The sequence below is a fragment of the Eubalaena glacialis genome, chromosome 4 (genome assembly GCF_028564815.1).
Source record: "Eubalaena glacialis isolate mEubGla1 chromosome 4, mEubGla1.1.hap2.+ XY, whole genome shotgun sequence".
NCBI lineage: Eukaryota > Metazoa > Chordata > Mammalia > Artiodactyla > Balaenidae > Eubalaena > Eubalaena glacialis.
Genome location: NC_083719.1, coordinates 107,154,526 through 107,177,315, shown reverse-complemented (window position 1 = coordinate 107,177,315; position 22,790 = coordinate 107,154,526). Strand labels below are relative to the sequence as shown.

Below are 22,790 nucleotides of genomic sequence, written 5' to 3'. Positions count from 1 at the left end.
GAACCCATTGGTGCAGTTTGAGCAGTGGAGTGATACAATCCGATTAACATTAAAAAAAAAATCACTCTGCCTGCTGTGTTGAAACTGGATTGTAGAAACGGCAAGAGAGAAAATGAAAGGGCCAGTTAGGAGGCTAGTGCAGTGGTGCTGGTAAATGATGCTCTAGTAACTGAGGATGTGATAAGTGTTTGGATTAAGCTTGCATTGGAGGTAGAATCTATAGAAGGAAGTGTGTACTGATGGAATGGGTGTGGTGAATGAGAATGAAAGAAAAAGCAAAGATCCATAATGACAACTAGAAGGTTTGGGTTGAGCTCTGGGCTGAATGGTGATGCCATTTCCTGATATTCCAAAGACTGAGTGGGGAGTGGTTTGGACTGGGGTCAGGTGGGGCTAAGAGCATGGGATATCAAGAGTTCTCTTTTGGATTTGATAGTTCAAGAAGTTTGTTAGACTTCCAAGTGAAAAGATCTATGAACTCACCTCTTAGGAGAGAGGTCAGAGATAGAGATATGACTTCGGGAGCATATAGATTGAATTTTTATATGGTTAATCTTTTAATTGTAGGCCTAGACAAAAATCACTAGGAAGTTGGTGCAGGTAGAGAAGAGAAGTGGGCTGAAGCCAGAGCCTTGATTGCTGCCCAACATTTTGAGGTGGAGAAGAGAAAGGAGAAGCCAGCAAAGAGTGAGAAAGAGTAGACAGTGAGACAGGAGGAAAACTGGGAGAGCATAGTAACCTGGAAGACAAAGGAAGAAGGTAGTGCCAGTAGTAGAGATTTATATTATCTCGTGTAGAAAAATAGGCTTTTGTTTCTTTCCTCTTTGTAACATTTTAACCTGGTTTAGCATCTGTTTTTATCCCATACGTTTGTGTAGAAGTAACCACCATAATTTCAGATTTGACTTATGTCCAAGTGTTTGTACCTATGTTGAGTGGTGCAGGAGTCTGTCTAGTAATAACAGACACTTGTCATATTACCTGGCACAGAGTAGTTGCTCAGTAAATATTTACTGAATAAAAATATTCAGGCTTTGGCAGTCATGATCAGGGTTCTATATCACAGGCTGACCAACTTGAAACAGGGTTTGCTTCTCCCTTCTCCCCAGATCATGGCAGGCAGTTAAGAAACCAGCTCATATTTCTTTCCGTAGTCTTCTTCTCCCTTGCCTTTTGCTTTGTCCCACACTAGGTGTAAGCATTTTTTTTTTCTTCCTGGGTGGTCAGCATTCTTTCCATGGTGGAAATTTAGGCTTATACAAGTTTCTTTCCAACTCCAGTTGAAAGGCAAATTTGTTGCCATTATGTCTTGTTACTTTATAAAATAACTTTTATCCTAATTTATTCAAAAGAAGGAAATTACCTCTTTTTTTTCCTTTTGGTTCACTTTTATATCTGCATTGCCTGCTTCTCTTCTTTGGCTATTGCTCTTCAGGGTAAACTTTGGTTGCTGTAGAACAAGTCTTGTTTTTCATACAGATCCTTTGCAGTATAAAAAATAAGGGGAATTAAGATTGTAGAACACTTTAATGTGTAGCCACTGTGAACTTTGTTTTTTACACCATTTTATTTAATCCTCAAACTCCTCTGGGGTAGGGACTGTTAACTCTACTTTATAGGCAGAGAAGCTGAGAATCGGAAGGATGACGTGATTGGCATGTGCTGAGCACAGCAGAACTCCTCATCTGTTCCCTGCGTTGTTCCGCCTCCCAAAAAGGTGGGAAGAATCCTGCGAGATTTTGACATATTTGGGGAGTTTTTGAGAATCTGCAGTACATCAAATACTACAGTAAATGAGGGGGATACAAAGGCAAACTCCCTATGGTCCCTCTCCTGGAAGAGCTCTCTCTCAGGTGAGAGTAGGAATAGAAGCAAATGGCTGTATCTGCCGATCTCATCCTTCTTGTTCAGAGGAACCCTTGGTACTTCCTTAAATTACTGAAGACACCGAAGATCTTTTGTTTAAATGGGTTATACTTGCTGATATTTACTGTATTAAAAATTTACATTGAGAAATTAAAAATATTTCATTTGAAGTAACAAAAAGCCATGTTGCATGTTAACATAATTTTTTATGAATAATAACTACGTTTTCCACACCAAAAAAAAATTTAGTGAGAAGAGAGGCATTGTTAGTCTAACCTGTGTAGGTTAGCCTGGATTTCATGTGTACTGGGTGAGCTCTCTCCAGGAGATGCTCCAGCCTTATCCAGCCCTCTTCTCTGCCCTGGCATTTGGAAGCTCTGTCTTGGAAAACCCTGAGAGAAGCCCTCCCTCCGCCTCCGCAGGGATAGATCCTGAGTGTCGGTCATGGATGCGTTTTCCCATTCACATCATAAGGGTTAGCATATGTATAATGAGAGAACATGTCGGGGACAGTGACTTTCATTTACATTTCTTACACCTTGATAGTATTTAAAGAAAATTCCTTTCATATTAATTACATTAGGTGAGTGTTACCCATTTGCAGTATACCTTTAGCAATCAAAATATTCAAATCCTTACGGTTGTTTCTGTGAAATTATACCCTACCGAGAGTTCTCTAGACAGATTTTTGTTCCTTCCACATTCCTTTCCACCTCCATCTTTCTCATGCTTCTCATGACCTTTATTTCGCATCTTTTATCCTGTGTATTTATCCATCTAACTTACTGCCCAACTGTTTTTCCAAGGCAGTGATGAATTGGACTTTCTAGTAAAACTCAGCTTGGGACAAGTGAAGAAGCGGAAAGGTGTGGTTCTTAGGGAGACGTTCTTGTGTAGACATACAAAGAATTCTGCTTTGGAGCAAAGCCTGATGCCGACAAAGAATTTTAAGACCATTGGCACACTGATGCTTTAAGATGAAGGTGTCTTGTTTCAAAGTATGCTTTGGTATTGCTACTATGAGCAGAAGAGAAACCATTCTGTGTGCTCTGGATGATGGTAGGTAATCCAGCTGCATGTTCCTGGTAAGGAAATAGCAACCCTCTTGTATCTTTAGATATCGCTTTATTTATTGAGCTTCCCATTTCCGATATGGCCCTCACTTGAAGCGCACGTAAATGTGCTCTGCCTCGTCACTGCCCTTTCGTGTCTTAAGTCCTGTTTTGGAGGCACAGGTCATAGAATGTAATCCTCTTCTACTTCTGTGAGGACAGAGTGTTAATCTGTTCAACAGGTGGGTAGGTTACGACACAGCTTGTAGTATTGGTATTTTCTCTTGCAGGAGATGAGATTCTTGAATTCAGCTGTCCTCATTATGTTTCACAGGAATACTTATTTTTCAAGTAATCTGAAGGGTGATTTTTTTAGGACACTTTCTTGTCTTGGGTCCTGGCTGCTGAGTTGCTCCCCTTGGGAGGTGCAGTGGGGAGAGAGGGTGGGGAGAGAGTTCAGATTCCTTTCTGACTCACTGGCTCCCTCTGGGCCACCTGACTTCCGAATTCTGGTCTCCCTGTCGCAAGTCTAGAGGAGGGAAAGTGTGCTGCAGGTGTTTGTCATCATTACTTACAAATTTTGAACTGTGGGTTAATTTCATAAGAAAGAACCTTTTGTGTTGACACAGTGAGGTTTTCCCCGTTCTTTCTTTCTATAAATTGACACATTAGTTACTTCTCTTGGTATTTTATTGCTGAATTGATGGTATTTTCCCCCATTTTTCATGTTAGCTTTGCCTTTTACTTATTTATTCTGCCTTCTTTTTTGGCTTCCTTTTCTACGTTTTTTTCTTTTTTATTGCCATATCCTCTTTATTTTTTCATATCGCATTTTCCTCTCCTTTTTTTCCTCCCTCTCTCTGCTCTCTAAAGTCTACAATCCTTTTCCTTCATATTTTAATCACCTTTTACCTATGAAAATCGATTATAGTGTTAATAGAACTGAAATAGAGGATCGAATCATTATATTCTGACTGTATGAGCATTAGAGCCAGCCAATCCTTGTGATTCTGATTTTAAAAAAAACTTTTACCAAATGCTTGCTTAACAACGTGATTTACATGAATTGTGTAGGTTTTGGTCTCAATATACACTGAAATATATTTACTTAAATGCATGATGTGACGTGTTTTAGAGGTAAGATCCATTATTGCTACATTTCTACACTACTACATTGTACTTGGACATTTACTGTACAGTGAGCTTCTTGTTGTGTTTGTGTGCAGCCGTCTGCGAAAATGGATGTCAGAATGGTGGACGTTGTATTGGACCCAACCGCTGTGCTTGTGTTTATGGATTCACTGGTCCACAGTGTGAAAGAGGTAAGAAGAGAAAAGAGAACCTCCCTTTGGAGAAGTTTATCTTGTTGTAAATGTGTAATTTTTTATTACCTGATGAAAAAATCTTCTAACGAAATAATATTTTCATTCTTCTTTGATTATGTCTATAACTTGCATGGTCAGATTTTGAGATATAGCTAATAGCAGCTGAAGTGCCTCAGTTTTTTCCACCAGAGTGAACTCAGTTCAGGAGGCCAACTCTGGGACTCCGGCTCTAGAGTAATTCTGAGTGAGTGACTGATGGCAGATCCTAATAATTTGGAGTTAATTCAAATTAGGAGCCACTGTTGGCAGTGCGGCCTCTGTTAAAAAAAAAATGTAGCATGTTCTTGGCTGCAAAACCAACAAAAATCTGAAATAAATTGCCCTAACCAACAAGGAAATATATTACATTGCATACAAAAATTCCAGAGTCACTGGACTTCAGGTAGGACATGATCAAGGCTTTCATTCTGTTGTTCTACTTGTATTGGCCTTGCCTTCCTTTGTCAGTTTTGCCCTACCCTCCAGTTCTTTATGGTTGTAAAATGACTGCCAGCAGTAACTAAGGGAACATGCTTTCTTGTTCACATCTAGAGAGAGAAAACCTCTCCTTTAACCATGGGCCAATACTAGCCTTCAGAGATACTCCATATGCTGATTGGATTAAGCTTGAGTTTTTGAACCAGTCCCTGGTAAGAGGAATGGTATTAATATGTTCCATGTAGACTTACCAGGACCTCTCTTTGGAGCAGGAGATGATGAAAGCCTCTCAAAGTCATCTATCTGAAAAGGAGAGTTTGGTATCAACCCAGTAGAAGTTGTGTTGGGCAGGAGGAAAGGGGTAGGGGAATGGGTGCTGGGTAGGCATCCAGCATTGTCCACCGTATCCATGTAAACGGTCGGTCAAGCCAATATGAAACCAATTTACCATAATTTAAATAGCAGTTAAACTCGTGACCTGTAGACTACTGAAAATCCCCAGTGTTGATGCAATAAGTGAACTATTAATAATGTTCTGATAGCAAAAGGGCATATCAAAGAAGGTAAATTTTATAAAATGTGATAACTGTTTAGCACTGAACCATAAAAGTAAAATAAGCTTAAACTAAAATCAATATTACATAATCATTCATAATTACATACATACTCAATTGATTTTCCCAGGGCTTTCATAGCATCTAAAGTTGTATAGTGCTTTCTTTGTTGTGAAACTTTGAGTATATGAAGCTATGTCATTGAAATGTTACAGATAAGTAGTGGTGATGGTTTATATATGTATAGAGGCTTTGAATTGCAAAGAAACCTTGTGTTTTTAAAATTATATCCATTACACTGACAAAAACTTAATCCTGGTATTCAGGTTGAAGCTTGAGAAGAAGCTGAGAAATTAGAATTATATGGTGAAGTTTGAAAAGTAAGATGTATGCAGCCTTTTAACATACACTTGTATGTATATGTACATTAAGATATTTACATTATTCCTAAGGTAATAGAGATTTCTTGGGACCGAAGTACATTCCACAAATGACAGAGTTTATAGTTACACTTAGGACAAATTTAAACGTCTTCACCAGATGCTTTTATTTTAGGAAGAAAAATTAATTGTGAAATGTTAGCATAAAATGATAAGTTGTTGAGAATGGAATAAAACAAATTTCTGAGATGATAAGTTTATTTAAACACCATAGAATGGAAAATAGTTAAATTTATAATTTCAAACATAGTTATAATTGGTGGAGATGATGTTCATTTTTCTGGAGGTCATGTAAACTTTGTAGCACTTTTATCTTGAGCAGATTTCAAATTCAATTCCTAATTGGCAAAGGAATTGTGTGGTTTCGAGAAAGAGGCTTCCAGGCATTACATCGTTATTCTGCAACAGTTATTCATTCATTGGGTTTGTTAGTCCTTACTAAATTTATGGAAATTCAATAAAGACTTAACATATATTTTACACGTACAGTAGCATGTTTTCAGAAGAATTACAAAATTTATTAGTTAATGCATTGGCCTGAAGGATTTTTTTTTTTAAACATGGGTTTGTTTCTTAAAAATCTTTTTAAGTACTAACCTTCAGATGAAAGTTCTAAAACTTTGTTTCTTCCAAAGAAGAAATTAGCAATTTCCACTCTTAGATTGCAACTCTGAACTTTAACGCTTTTGAAAGATATTTTCAATTGAATTTTTAATGTGTAATAGCTAATCCCACTGAAAGTGGAGTTCATAATTTTTCTCAAGAAACATTGCCTGCTTAGCTACAAAAGGAATAGTTTATTTATGTTGAGGTTAGTGAATAGGCCCATGTGCCCAGTTTACATTTACGGTTCATATTGTCTTTTTCAATGATTGAATTTTCAAAATATATGTTCTTTGTTCTCCTAGAAAAAAGTCTTTTGTAAAATTAGGGATACTTTTCATTCTTAGTGTAGAACACATATAATTTCCCTTTAAATTGGTCTCTTGGGATCAGTAGTCTGATAAACATGGCAGCTTTTTCTGCTATCTGGGCTTCTGGCAGACTGGTTTCCGGACTGGAGACAAGAGACTGAATGGTAACCAATGGCTGGCATGATTGTGGTATTTAACTAGAGTCATGGTGCTGGGTAAGCTGAGCCTTTTTGGAGTTCTTTCCTCATTCTTGCTGATATGTACAATGACCTTTTATACTTAGAATTGAAGAAAGAGTTCTTGTGGTCCCATGCTGATTGTAAAATGCAGACAGCTTAGCTATGTCCAAGGCACATGACAATATTCAATTTTTTTTGCTTCTCTCTCCATAAAGACGACATTTGAAATAAGATATTGCACTTAATATAAACCTGAAAATACATAGACATGCATTCATCATTATATATCAAGACTTGGTGTTTTTTCTCTAACACTTAAAATATACCTTATTATTTATCAGTAGAAACTTGGAGGGGGTAGGCAGGCAAGAAATGAAATTACCTGAGGGATTTCTGGACTAAGTACAGTGATTACTTATTATAAACTCCAGTGGCCTGGAGACTTCCCTGGTGGTCCAGTGGTTAAGAATCTGCTTTCCAATGCAGGGGATGCGGGTGCGATCCCTGGTCGGGGAACTAAGATCCCACATGCTGCGGAGCAAGTAAGCGCATGCGCTCTAGAGCCCTCGCACCACAACGAACGATACCACGTGTCGCAACTAAGACCCAATGCGGCCAAATAAATAAATAAATAAATATTTTAAAAAAAATAAACATGGCCTGCCCCAGGTCCCTGTTTCAACTTCTATACCTTAAATGGTTGTTGAAATCGTATTTTGTAATGGAATTTTCCTTGATGCTTATATAAAGACCATCTGTTAGAAATATATCCTAGACCCTTTAAAATTATGCATACATTACTACTACAAATTGTTAAACAATTTTTTTTAACAGTTTGTAGTAGTAAACATGGAAACATGACTTCCTTTTAAAAAGTGTGTAAATTTGGTAAAATTTCAAATACCCTTATGCTTAGTGACATTTCCTTTAAAATGTACATCTTTCAGTAAATGGTACCTTAAAAAGGAGGATTGGAAATTTACTTTTTAACCTACTGATATTTTAAAGAAAAGTTCCTTTTGTTAATCTGAATCCGCATCAGAAAAAAAAGTGAGATCAAGTTGCAAATGTTAAAGTTCATAAAATCTAAACTATCACGCCTTTATGTGAAATGTAAAATGGACGGATTTCCCTTCAGGATAACTTTCATAAAATCGTCCAGTTAACGCATGAACTCGGTGTCTGAAAACATGTTGAGGAGGAGTAACTCCGCTTCTGCTCGAATACTTCCAGTCACAGGGTGTGCGCTCGCTCCCTCCATCGTGAGACTGAATTCCGTTGTCAGAGTCCTGGCTGTTTAAACACTGCGTTATTATGCTGCTGCCTAAGCGGGCATTTAACAGATGTATAGTGCCTCTCTTACTGTCTAATTCAGGGGGAACGTGATGATGGTGACTTCTCTAAAGGCATCCGTTACAACTTACTGCTCAGGATTGTGTGATGGCACCTTAAAGTCTTGAATTATTCTGTACATTTTTGTTCATCCACTCACATTTCAGTCGGTAAAGTAACTGTGACTGTTATTAAACCTACTCAGACCTTATCCAGATTCTCCAAGAACGAGAGTGGAGATTGGCAAATTAGGGTTTTCCAGAATTCTGGGGATTATGTAGACCAGACCAAACTGTGCAGAAATAATTTATACGTTTATTAATCAACATTAATTCCATGCTCTTGGAATTTATTATAAAGTATGCAGGGTGGGTTTGTTCAGCCTATGGACATTCAAGTAGCATAGTAAATTAATAATGTGACCAGGAATACAGGGGAGTGTGGTGAAAGAACAGACTGGAATTCTGCAGAATTCTATATGCAGTGGATTTGATACTTCTAAGAAATGAATAGGCAATACTTAGAGAAAAAATTCCTCCCATTGTAATGTTCTTATCTAAAGGTAACACGTGTTTGTTATAAGGTAATTTAGAAATAAGACAAGGAAAAACAAGAAATGCAATTATTTATGATTTTTCTCCAGTCAGAATTAATTACTTTTAAGATTTGGGTTATACTTTGAGTCCTTTGTTCTACCACACATATATTGCTTACAAAGAATGGGCTGTTTCCATTCTTACTGGAATCGACTGTAAGAATATTTCACGTTCTGTAACATGAAATGTACTTATATCCTGCTTCTTTTAGGTTATGAACAACATTGTATTAGATTATGGATTGTAATAGTTACACTGCATGTTGTAATAATGAGGGCTAGGTATCTACATTCTAAACAACCGTATGATATTTGTAAAGTTATTTTCTCTGTCTCACAGATGAGGAAGTTTTGCCCACTTCAAACTTATGGTAGCATTGGGGGTATTAGAACAGGAGGAGAATCTCCAACAATCTGATTTCAGACCTTAAATTCAATTATGGTGATATAGCTGTCTGCTGTAATTACATTTTTTATTAATTAACATTTAACATTTAAGGTCATTTTCAGGTTCTCTTGTGGTTTTATTGGTTTGTTTCTTAACAAAGCTGTGATAAAAAAATCTATGTAGATAAATCTATATCTTTGATTTTATTCTTAGAATATATCCTAGAAATGTAATTACTGAGTCATTGAATATGTGAAAATTTAAAGCTTTTCATATGTTCTGTTCATTTCCCTCCAAAAAGGCTTTTTATGATTTATTCCTTTGGTATTATGTTTAAAAAGTCTTCCCCATTTCCAAATATTATAAATATCTATAGTTTTTTCCTAGGAATTTTCTAAAATTCCTATTGGAATTTTATTCTTTTACCTTTTTAACCACAAGTTAGAACATACAGGATGGTAACTAAAATAAATTTATTTATAAATATTTATTTATTTATTTATCACATATCTATTGAGTACTTATTTAGTATTAGGCCAAGTATGTGGAGTTCAACTTGCAAACAATATATACTCCCTGTTAATGAGAAGCAAATTATCTGTTTAAAGACTAGAACTAGTCATCTGCTTAAACACTAAAATAAAATACAACATAGTAAATACTATAATAGGAGTAGTAACAAATTTATGTGAGAGCTCAGAAATGGTTCCTGATTAAGGAAGAATTACAGAAGTTTTCCTGCAATCAATCTGAATGAAAAAAACTAACTCATTATAACGGGAGAAACAGTATTGGACTAATTCCTGTGTTGATATTACACGATATAGCATGATGGAATCTTGTACTGAATAACATTATTTAAACTCCACAGTTAATTACCAGTTACCCCAGTTACTGAGCTGATGTTGGTTTATAGAAATAAGAGGTCTCCCTTTTCCTTGCACTCAGAAGATTTAGTGAGAATGAAATTACAAGGAACAGAGAGAAAACATTACCAGCCGCAGATGTCAAACTCACACGCTCCTGCACGCTCACACACACACACAGTTCTGCACTCCTGAGGTCGTTAAGAACGTTTTATAACCTTGCACTCTCTAAGCTAAACTTAGCCTTAAATGGGCATCAGAGAAATACCAGAAGATCTGTGGGAACTGAACTTTTTGGCAGTAGCTCAGATGACATCCTTATCTTGAATGCCATTAAGAACACAAGAGAAGGAAAATGAGAGAGAAAAAAAGCAGGCAGTGGAAAGTGGAAGGGAAAGAAAAGAAGAATGGAACGAAGAATGATAGCAAAGGGAGATGGAAAGCTAAAACTCAGAGTGGAGATGCTGGGCTGTATAAAGGACGGCTCTAAGTTTTGGAGAAAATCAGTTCATTGATTAATCTGATCTGGGAGAGGCCAAGCTTCCATTTCTCACTCTTCGATTTAAGGCTGTGCTCTTTTGATCTATGCAGTAAGATTGAATGTGTTGGCAGCCTGTTAGACCCTGATGCTTTATTTCTAAAACTCCTTTGAGTTAAACCAGTGAGTACTTTCATTTATTCCAGCTCTAAGTGTCCTTATTTATGTATATCTTTGTTTGCTTTTGGTTTGTCTACCTAGAGGCAGAGGAACCTGCAATACAAAATAAAAATATTCAAATATTTTATATTTGTGTAGCTCCATAAATATTTTCCTATTTCAGCATCAGGTCCGAAGACATTAGAGTTTTAGCTGGTATGGAAACTAGGTGAAGCTACCACACACACACGAATTAAATATAATGAAAGGTTATTACATAGGATTTAGCCAAAAGCAATAAATAACAAAATGTTCATGGGTGGGGAGAGGGGTTTATGTTATATCATTGTATATTTCAAAAAAAAAAAAAAAAAAATCCCAAATACTAAAAATTCTTAAATAACACCTGTCTCCATGGGTTGCAGATAAAGGATTGTGGACCTGCAATTACCTTATAGAGTTATTGGGAAGATTAAAAGCAATACTGTGTTAATAAGCTCCTAACACATAATAGGCAGAGCACCTGGCACATGGTAGGCATCTACTGAGTGATATTTGCTGTGTTTTAGGAACACAGGGTATAGCCAGAATCAAACCTTAATATTAAGACCTGTGTGACCTTGGAAATGTGATTGCCCTTTCTGATCTGTGTTTCTGAATATATAATAGGTGTCTACTGTGTCAACCTTGAATTATTTTTGAGACTTAATGATACAATACTTGGCACCCAATGAATGATCATTATTGATGCTAATCTCTTTTAACTGAACTCCCCAGTTATCAAAAAGATAACAGCGGAATATTCAAAAATGGAATTTCAGATATGGAATAAAGGGATTTTGTCAACCGTTTAAATCATACACATAAAGTTTAATGCTGCTTTTATTGAGAGTGTAAGGACTTAGAATAAATAGCATGTTTTAAGAGTGGCTCGCATTCTTGGTATGAGAATTAAATGAAAGATAAAGTGCCTAGACAGTGTCTGGCACAGAGTAAGTGCTCAATAAATAATAAGCTATAATTATGAAGAATAAAGCCAAGATATGATATGCTGTCCTACACAAAATTGTGTTTATGGATGAGGAAGATTGTTCCAGCATCACTCGGAATGTCTTAGGTCAGAGTGCATCCATTGTGAACAATGTAATTTTTGTGTGGATTTTTTGTAATAATACAGGTCAAATGAAAAATACTATATATCATCATCACTGCCTTGCCTGTTATGCAGTTGAATTTTTAGACCCTGCTCATCTTTTTTTTGACATGTTTCTACTGTAAGTACCAGTGTTGCTATTAGTAGTTACTCAGTATTTAACTGGTCTTTTTAGTCTCCCCCTTCTCTATGCACAAAGTCTTGTTCCAAGCATTTCACAGTGTAACTAATATATAGTAGTTTATTTCACTCAAGGTACTTGTAATCAATGGGCTAGTATATTGCTAAATCTAATACGAGTAGGTCAGAGGGGTCTTCAGACTGTCCAGAGAACAGTTTCTCTGTGAAGCGTTCCTCGACCACCACCTGCCTCCCTGCCTTACCTTACCTTTGGTGCAAAAATTAGGCATGGTCTTCTTTTTTACTATACCTGCCACATATCCCATTCCTTTAGACTAGCTCTCTTCATCATTGCATTGTGACTGCTTACTTTTTTGGCTGTGAGCCTTTTAAGAGCAGATTTTTTTTTTTAATTTTATTTATTTATTTTTTATTTTTATTTTTGGCTGTGTTGGGTCTTCGTTTCTGTGCGAGGGCTTTCTCTAGTTGCGGCGAGTGGGGGCCACTCTTCATCACGATGCGCGGGCCTCTCACTGTTGCGGCCTCTCTTGTTGCGGAGCACAGGCTCCAGACGCGCAGGCTCAGTAGTTGTGGCTCACGGGCCCAGCTGCTCCGCGGCATGTGGGATCCTCCCAGACCAGGGCTCGAACGCGTGTCCCCTGCATTGGCAGGCAGATTCTTAACCACTGCGCCTCCAGGGAAGCCCAAGAGCAGATATTTTTATCTTAAGTTGCCTTGTGTCCCCTCTGCTCCACACACTGCAGTACATAAAAGGCAGGCCGTATGTGTGACAACATAAACATAGCGGTTCCAAGTAGAAGAAATAGAACGAAAAAAGTACAGACATAGTAGAGGTCCTTGAGGGTTCATGGATGCTTATTCATCAGTGTGGCTCTGAGATACAGTGAAAGGGAAGAGTAGAAGATGAGGCTGGAAAAATAAACTTGCACCTTAATACCCAAAGTCTGGAATGCCAAAGTCAAGAGGCTGCCCTCTATGCAGTAGGCTCTGGGGAGAGGGGTTACGAAGGACTTCTAATCTTGAAAGGAGTTCCCTATAAAGGTCAATCTGGAGTGGTAAACAAAAAGAAATGGAGGGTGGAGAGGCTGAAGGCAAAGACCTCATTCAGGAGAATTCATTGCATGTCAGGTAGATAATAGCAATGACTCTATTACATTTGTATGTTTAGTGTTTACAGTCAGATTATGATTTATCTATGCATAAATTAAAGTAGTATTAATTTGAAATGGAAAATTATGTAATACTGGGGATTATGATCCATTTTTTAGAGAAATTAATACTTATAGCAACCCAAAGATATCATTTTTTAACATCATATTACAAATGAGAAAACTGAGGCACAAGAAGGTAAAACAATTTGCTGAAATTCACTCAGCTAATAAATGGAGAAAGTAGGATTGGAACACAGTGGTATAACCTCAAAACTCACACACTTAACTACAACTTTATTTCGAGTGAAACACAAAATTGCAAAAGTCACGTATTTCTACACTTTAGAAATATATTGTATCAATTGTTAAGTATGAGAATGAAAATAGGTACACACTTCCAATAGAATGAAAGAGATGGCTTGCTATTTTTATGTTCTTTTGTTATCTGGCCTAGGGAAATATTTTTGGTTTATAAATTTCTGATTATACCTCTGAATGCTTATACCCAGAGTTTCTTTATGTGTATGATCTGGTAAAATATTTATTCAAAACTTATAATACTTAAAACAAATTTGAGACTTCTATTTCCAGCCAAGATGGACTAACAGGAACCAGATTAACCCTCCTGCCTGAGAAGAACTGAAAAACAGAATAAATATATGAAACAATGGGTTTCAAGATATTGGACCTCAAGTAACAACAGAAAGTGATCCCTGAAAGGACTCTGCTAGATTTTCCCAGGTTGCTGCTTGAGAGTTTTTTCAGGCTGTGCTGTGGGCAGAGAGAACCCAGGCATAGCCTGACAGATTCTTTAAGCTGTACGCAAAGTGTCTTCTTAGTTCACAATGGAATTAACTCAGAAAGCAGTAACAGAAAGATCTCTGGAAAATACCCAAACATTCAGAAACTGTGTAACTCATTTCTGGTATCCATGGATCAAAGAAGAAATCAAAAGGGAAATTAGAAAGCATTTTGAACTGAATGAATGAAAACAATATATCAGAATTTGTGAGATGCCATTGAAGGAATACTTAGAGGGAATTTTATAGCTCTAAAGGTCTGTATTAGAAGAAGAGAGGTCTCAAATCAGGGACCTCAGCTTCTTCATTAAAAAATTAAAAGAACAAATTAAACCAAAATAAGCAGAAGAAAAGAAGTAAGTTCAGCATAAAAATAAATGAAGTAGGAAACAGAAAAAGTGAGAAAATCATTGAAACCAAAAGCCGGTTCACTGAAAAGATTAATAAAATTGATAAGCCACTATCCACACTGACAGGGAAAAAGCAAAGACACAGATTATCAATATCAAGAATGAGAGAGGTAGCATCACTCCAGATTTTAGTGATAAGTGAATAATGAGGCAATACCATGAACAGCTTTAAGCTAATAAAAATGAAGTGGATAATTTCTTGAAAGATGTAAATCAACAAAGTTCACTCAAGAAGAAATAACATAGATATCCCTATATCAATTAAAGAAATTGAACCTGTAGTTAAAAACCTTCTTATAAACAAAAATCCTGACTCAGATAGCTTCGTTGGTAAATTCTGCTGAACATTTAAGAAGGAAATAATGCCAATCCTATAAAAAGTTTTCTAGAAAAGAAACAGGAGCTAAAACTTCCCAACTCATTCTATGAGGCCAGATTACTTTGAAACCAAAACTGGCGAAAGGCATTTCAAGAAAAGAAAAGAGCTTGCAAATATTTTTCATGATACAAAATTTCTGAATTTCAGCAAAGTGCACCAACAATATATTGAAAGAGTGTATATAATAACTAATTGTTTTATCCCAGAATAAAGAATCACTGTAAGTCACCATATTAACAAATTTTTAAAAATCACGATTATCTACATAGAGGCAGACAAACATTTGACAAAATCCAGAATCCATTCCTGAAACAAACTGTCAACAAACTAGAGAGTAAGAGATCTCCCTCAATGTGATACAGGGGCATTTCCAAAAAAGTCGTAGCTAACGTTATACTTAATGGTGCATAATTATTTTCTATTTCCTTGATTATTCTTTTTTTCCTATAATGGAGTATTCTTGTTTTCTTAATCTGCTCTGTGCCTTAAAAAAAATTATAGTATGTTAGAAAGTTCCTGTCCCGTTTCTTTTCGTCTTATGCTTGCTTAAAATGGGCAGCTCTGTCCAGAATTTCTATTTCCACTAACTTGGTAAAAGTGAATTTTCCTTTTCTCCCTTCCAAAATTATCTAAGAGTTGTCTTCCTGTCCTTGCTCCTGTTCGAGAGCCAGGGATTCAAGTACTTGGTGTTCTGAGCCCAGAAGAGGAGAGGAAGATCTCAGCCGGGGTTTGGGCAGCTTTGATGAAAGGATCTGTGCTCTGCACTTTTTGAGGATATTCTTTGTATGACTTGTGCTAGGATCACTCTGTATGGTCATGGGAATATTCTCTTTTCAAAGAGGATGTCCCTGAAATTTGAGTGATTCCTCCCATTTCAGCTATAGTCCTTGGTGCACCTTTGATTTCAGAGAATCATGCTTGGTGCTGATTTCACCCATTTGCCCCATCACTCTTCAGCAGTAGTTCCTCCTCCCCATTGTCATCATAAGGGGCTTCAGTCCAGCCTCCTGCTCCCTGAGAATCTTTTTTCCTTATTGTCCATGGGTCTCCTCTTCTCCTGTTTAGTACTCGGGATAATTGACCCTGTGTGGCGAGCATCATCCTGTCTTCACCGTCTGGTTTCCTCCCATCTGGTAGAAATCACAACGGCTGGTTCCTCTCTGTTTTTCTGCTTTCTGATGAGCTATTATGTTGGTTGGTAGGGACTTTTACTCCTCCAAACTTTCTCTAATTTCTCCATAAGCTGAACCCACACTAGCTCTCCAGGGAGAATTAGTGAGACTCCATAGAATATTGATGAATCATTCTCATTCCCTGTATTATTTGGAGGAGCAGTCTCCTATTTCATTCCTTGGCTGCCATTTTCAAATATTATAGCAGGAGTTTGTGCCTATTTCCTACTTTAGGTGCTGAGAGTGAAATTTTTTGTTAGATTTTACCTGTTTTGTTGCTGTTTATATTAGCAGTGGGAAAGGGAGATTCTATGATATGGTTTCAATCTCCTGTGTTTGCCAGGAAGTTGATATCACATTTACAAGTTTTTGATCTGAAATCAATCTAAAGTCACACAGAAAGCCAGGTTATAGGGGTTTCTGATAGAAGGTGATATGATTTGTGATACTGCAGTTGACATTTACAAGTAAGATTGTGGTGGCTTATTAAGTACACATTATTGTACCAAGAAACACTGGTTCTATGGATGCCTCATCTTCTGTGGATTAAAGACTGTGTTTCCCATGACCATACTTAATGTCATGGTTTAATGCATGCAGAATTCTTCCATATGGACAAAGCTGAATGTGAATGTCTTCATCTGACTTAGAAATAGCATACAAGGCACATTCCAAATTTTGAACATGACTGTTTTCATCTTAAGAAAAAAGAATTAAGTTCTGATTGTCACAGAGAGATTTTAATTAGAATTTGACAGATTAACTGTGCTCAAGCAAGTCAATTCACGAGTAATTTCTTGTTTGAAATGTGAGGACACTGGGCTAGATCACTGTTTACCTATCTTTGTTGGTAATAAGAATCACCTGGAGTTATTTGGTCCAAAATATTGATTCCTATGCCTATACCTTGGAGACTCAAATTTAGTGTTCCAAATTCAATGAATTTCAACCATCATGGCATATTAACGTTTCCAGGGAGCATTTAAAATCCTGACACCCAGGCTTCATCCAGATCAATTACGTAAGAATCTTGAACAATGGGACCCACACCCAAGCATCAGCATTTATTTCTTAAAGCTCCCAAAGTAATTCCACTGTAAGGCGAAGTTTGTGGAACACTGGTCTAGCATGAGGTAGTGACAAAATACCCCAGAATATTCTTATGACAAGTCTGAGAAATCATTTATTAAAATATAGTCAAGATTTTATCAACAACTCAGTTTTTGCATTTAGAGCCCCAAATGAAGCCACTCTGAATAAAACTTACTATCGGGTTATTTTGAACAGATTTATAATGTTTTAACATTATTAGAATAGGCTTTCCCTCTCTCTGATGTGGCAAAATTGGATTTGAAAAGAGTCAACCTTATCTTAAAGTTTTCTCCATTTCACAAAGTTTTAAATCTCAGTGACCTCAGTAAGATGTTAACATTCCCTGCAGGGGGCAAGATTGAGTCAACAATGTTTATAATGGCTTCAATTATAATGTTTATAATCTTGGCTTGGTTACTGTGTGGTAAACTAAGAAATAAACCCAATATACCTTAAAAATCATAAGTAGAAAATGGAAAACATTATCTAGGTCTTTTTTAAGGAAAATCTCACTTGTTTGAAGCAACCTTATGACATCATATCTTGCTTAAACTCTGTAGCTTATTCAATGATAACATTATAGTTTTGTAGATCATAGTGAGATTATAGTAGTGTAGATTATACTGAGATGTACAAAGAGACACATCACATACTTTTTGTATTATACGTTATAATACTTCCTCTTTTTAAAATAATTACTGACATTTATAAGTATTTATTTCTCACTACACAACTATGTACTTCCTGTTGCTTATGACTGCAAAACTAAAAAAGTATAGTTTATTGTCCCTGTATTTGAGTGGGAGCCAAGGAACTTGATCTCTTACTTGTAATTGTTTTAAGAATGATTTGTGAAGGAGGTGGTATCTGAAATGCTGTTTGACAAACAGACAGTTTGGAGGGCTTGACTAGGGCCGGGGAATACCAGGCAGCATTTTTCAGGCACAGGGCACTTCAGGAAAAAACCTAGAGCCGGAACCAGACAAGATGAAAGAGCAGCTGAGCAGATAATGGCCAAGGAGCTGAGGGGGTGAGGAAAGGACTTTGGGGAATCCCAGTTAAATCCACAACTCTGCGGCAAGATGTTTGAAGGGTTTTTGCTTATCTGTTAGGTATGATCACGAGTGTAGGATTTTGCAAACATCCTGGCCAAATCCTTCAGTAATTTCAAGGTCCTTGTGGGGCCGTGCAGGAGCCATTTTGGTTATCCTCAGATTGGTGTGGATTTGTGAGGTGACCTCTTCCTGGAGTCCCAAAAGAAGGCAGATGTATTGTGCCCTCTGCATTCCCCTTACTGTACCTAACACACTGTCCCCTCCCTGGACTTCTCATGATGTGCTTCTCCAGCCTGCCTCTGACGGTACTCCTCAGCACAGAGGGGTCAGCCTTTCTCTTTGCTTTTCCTTCCTAACAGGACTTTCTTAGGTCTTATCCTCTTCCTTAGATGCTAGCTGCATGGCCAGTTTGGTGCTGATGAATGCTGGAAAGGTAGAGATTGGTCTAGGAGTAAGGAGCTCTGCATAATGGGTTAGTCCACAAGGTATACTCCGATATATAAAGAACTTGGTACATTGCTTGGTACAAATGCCTAAAAATATTTTCTATTATTTAATTACTAGAATTATGAAACATATACATCCAATCATTCAATTAAAAGATTTTAAGAGATTCTGTGTTACTTATTGTAAATATCACATTACAAAGGATCTTGAAATATAGCTCTAACCCTGTTTGCTAGCCCAAAGACATAATAATGAACTAGAAAATATATCTCTTTCTCTGAACACTGTACTGAAAGAAATTTGCAGTAATAAATGCAGAATTCTAGATCACTCTGCTTTGAATTACCCTGTCTGGGGACTGCAGTGACCTTGTTCTGTACAGCGTGGCTCTGGATGTTACAGACTATCTTATTGCCTGTTAGGATGACACTAAAGCAAAAGCTTGAACACAGTAGTTACTTAACTAGTAAGCATAGTAGTTCCAGACTCAGGGCATTTATGAGAAGTTTGGAGTGAACTATCTGACCCTCTGCTTTATTCCTCATTCATTTTGGATTAGATTTATGGTGATTACCAAACCAAATCTAGGAAATTCCACTCACAGTTCCAAGGAAATCTGGCCCACAAATCTCTGAGAATCTGGAATTTCTTGAGTGTGTTCATCCATAACACATGCACACATGTCATATGTTAAGTTTTTGTGTATGGTGTTTGGTGTTCTAGGTGTTGACGTCAGGCTGCCCTAGAAATCCTGCCCATCAGGCTGATAAATCAGCGTAAGATAAAGCAAGGAATCTCCTTCCCTTCCTTACTCCCATTTGTTGAAGACATTTAGGAAAGGGAATCCCCAAATGTCTTAAAATAATTGCTTAATTTGTTCTTTTTTCTCCTTTATTTTATGGAATATCTTTTTATTTACTTATATCTTCTTTAATTCTAACAATGCTTTGTATTTTTGAAGTATGATTTTTATACTTCTTGTGTCAAATTTTGTTAAATTTATTCCTAAGTATTTTATTTTTTGAGGCTATTGTAAATGGATTTGTTTTCTTAATTTCACTTTTTAATTTTTCATTGCTAGTGTATAGAAATACAGTTGATTTTTGTGTAATGATCTTGTATTCTGCAACCTTGAGGAACGTATTAATTTTTTAGTGGATAATTTAGAATTTTATATATACATGAGATCTTGTCATCTACAAATGGAGATAGTTTTATGTCTTTCTTTCTAAAATGCATGCCTTTTATTTCCTTTTCTTGCCTAATTGCCCTGACTAGAACCTCCACTACAGTGCTGAATAGAATTGGCAAGAGCAGACACCCTCGTCCTATTCCTGATGTTAAGGAAAAAGAAAGCAACCAGTCTTTCACCCTTAAGTATGATGTAGCTGTGGGTTTTTTGTAGATGGCCTGCAACAGGTTACCTTTTGTCATAAAAGGTTGAGGAAGTTCCCTTGCATTCCTGCCTTTTGAAGTGTCTTATGAGAGTCAAGCAAACAAAGACACACTTATTCAAGAAGACCTATTAAATCTAGGTGAAAACAACAAGGGTCTGTGTCACTTGAGCCATGACTTGCTTCCTCCTTCCCCACCCCTCAGTGCAGTGTAATGGAAGCTCCAATCCAAGCAGGTATGGCCCAGGAAATGGGGCTCCCTCTTCCTCTCAGTTCTCAGTCAAGAACTATTATATCTACACAGAAGGGGCAGCTGCCAGTATTTACAATGTATATAGTAATGTGTATACACTGTATAGAGTATATAGTAAAGGTAGGAGGATAAGAAAGGGGGGATTATCTCTCAACTCTGAACTCTAGCCATGAAGTTCTACAGTGGGAAATCCAGGCAGAGAGAGCATCTAGTACAAAGACACAAGATGAAAAGGAAGGGCATGTTTGGGAAGAGAAAATTGGTCCACCATGGCTAGAGTGGGGTGTAATTTGGGGAGGGGAGGTTGAGGAATTTATCAGTTATGAAGGAAAAAGGTAATAATGATAACAATAACCGCTAACATTTTTGAGCACTCAGTAATTTTCAGGAACTGGGTAAACACTTGACATGCATCATGTCATTGAAACCTCACAACTCCTCTAATGAGTAGTATCCTCACTTACAGCCTAAGGTTCAGAAACATTAATGGTGTGCAGTCATACAAAAAGGGCCTTCTATGTCAAGTTAAGAAATGTGGACTTTATCATATACTAACAGGAACCCAGCAAAAATATTTTGTTAGGTTGGTACTTCAGAAAATTTTAACTTGGATGTGGAAGAAAATAAACTCTGAAGGCAAATGACACTGAAAGAAGGATGGCTGCTGAAATGGTCTAGGAGAGAGAAAGGGGCCTGAACTAAGGCATCAGAGTTGTACTGAAGGGGAGGCTATGCATTCCAGTGACATTTCCAAAGCAGAACGGACAAGACTTAGTGACAGATCTGGGGCTGGAGTGAGAAGTGTCAAGAATTACTGTAAGGGTTTTAGCTTGGATGACTGTGTGAATGCTGATGACCTTATCTGATGTGATGATCACAGAGAGAAAACCAGAGTTCTAGGAAATGACAGCAGGTTCAGGGTAAGACATGTCATACCTAAGACACCCATGGGATAGTCAGACAACTTTGTCCAGTAAACATTAGCAAAAATGGTCTGATTTCAGAAGAATAGGTGAAAAGTAAAGCCTAAGGATGGAGTAACATTGCTGAAAGGAAGGAACTAGCCCAAGAAAAGAATCAGAGAGGGAATAACAATATTTAATGGATAAAGATGCTTTCTTTAAAAAGTGGCCAGAAAGGAAGAAAGTTGATGAATGAGAAAATAAAATATTAAAAAGACAAATTTCTCTACATAGAATGCACAAGAAGAGAATGGCAGCATGAAGAGCTCTGTTAATCTGGTCCCCAACATTATTTTTTAACAACCGTAACTGTTAAAAAATATTTTCAAAAACAGCCGTTTTAAGTCTCTGAGTATTTCTGAGTTTGACAAAATGAAATGGGGGAAAACGTTGACTGTCATTTAGGCATGAATCTCAATACCTTTAACTGGTATTAGGAGAGGAGAAACTTCATTCAAATTCAAATTCTTCAGAGAATTTGTAGGTCGTAGATCAAAATTAAAAGTGCATGGTGTTTATTAGAAGAGATTGTGACAAGGAGAGAATGGCTCAAAAGAGTATTTCTAAAAACTTGGCATCAATGCCCTCAATAGAATTTAATTAGTATCATTTAATTAGAATCAGGTTGAGGAAAAAAATGCTCATCATTCAGAGATTGGTTTTTTAACTTTTAAAACTGGTGGCAAAATTTCTTTATTCATCAAGGTGGGCTTTTTCTTGATTTGTTATTGTTGCTGCATTTTCCCCACCGTGTTTGTTTAATATTAGAAAATTACCCCCTTCGGATATTGGAACCATTTTGGAAGAAATAATTTTGGCTCTATTAAAGAGGAAGAAGATTGTCTATGACATAAATGCCAGTATTGTGCCAAAATCATTAGGCTTGTGGCTTGTACTTGGCTCTGGTAGCATTGTGACATGGTAGCTCTAGCAGTCTTCGCTTGCTCCAGTTCCTGTGTGGACAGAATGGGATTATTCCCTAAGCTCTGTTACCACACGATCTTGCAAGGAAGCATGCCAGCAGTGCTTTTACCAATAACCTGCTTTTGTTCTCAGTAAATTGTAGAATGTCAAGGTCTCCCTGCCTGGAGCATAGTTTTCAGTGTCCTGAGAACATTTGATTGCATTGCAGAAAAATCAAGTGTCTTCTTAAGAAAATTCCAAGTATATTTTAGAAAGTGACCTTTTAAAAGGTTATTCAAACTTGTAAAAGTCAGTTTTAAAACTAAGACACCCATTTATGATAAAAACCCTCCAGAAAGTAGGCATAGAAGGAACTTTCCTCAACATAATAAAGGCCATATACAACAAACCCACAGCAAACATTGTTCTCAGTGGTGAAAAACTGAAACCATTTCCACTAAGATCAGGAACAAGTCAAGGTTGCCCACTCTCACCACTATTATTCAACATAGTTTTGGAAGTTTCAGCCACAGCAATCAGAGAAGAAAAAGAAATAAAAGGAGTCCAAATCGGAAAAGAAGAAGTAAAGCTGTCACTGTTTGCAGATGACATGATACTATACATAGAGAATCCTAAAGATGCTACCAGAAAACTACTAGAGCTAATCAATGAATTTGGTAAAGTAGCAGGATGCAAAATTAATGCACAGAAGTCTCTTGCATTCCTATACACTAATGATGAAAAATCTGAAAGTGAAATTAAGGAAACACTCCCATTTACCATTGCAACAAAAAGAATAAAATACCTAGGAATCAACCTACCTAAGGAGACAAAAGACCTGTATGCAGAAAAC

General features: G+C 37.0%; 1 protein-coding gene across 1 annotated transcript in view; it reads left to right on the top strand.

Moving 5' to 3' along the window:
- The window catches only part of FBN2 (fibrillin 2), a 245,668-nt gene that overhangs the window by 14,148 nt on the left and 208,730 nt on the right, over nt 1-22,790 (top strand). Inside the window, exon 5 of the mRNA XM_061188122.1 lies at nt 4,145-4,240. Within this exon, the coding sequence (XP_061044105.1) occupies nt 4,145-4,240 (96 nt within the window). The remainder of the gene's footprint in view (nt 1-4,144; nt 4,241-22,790) is intronic.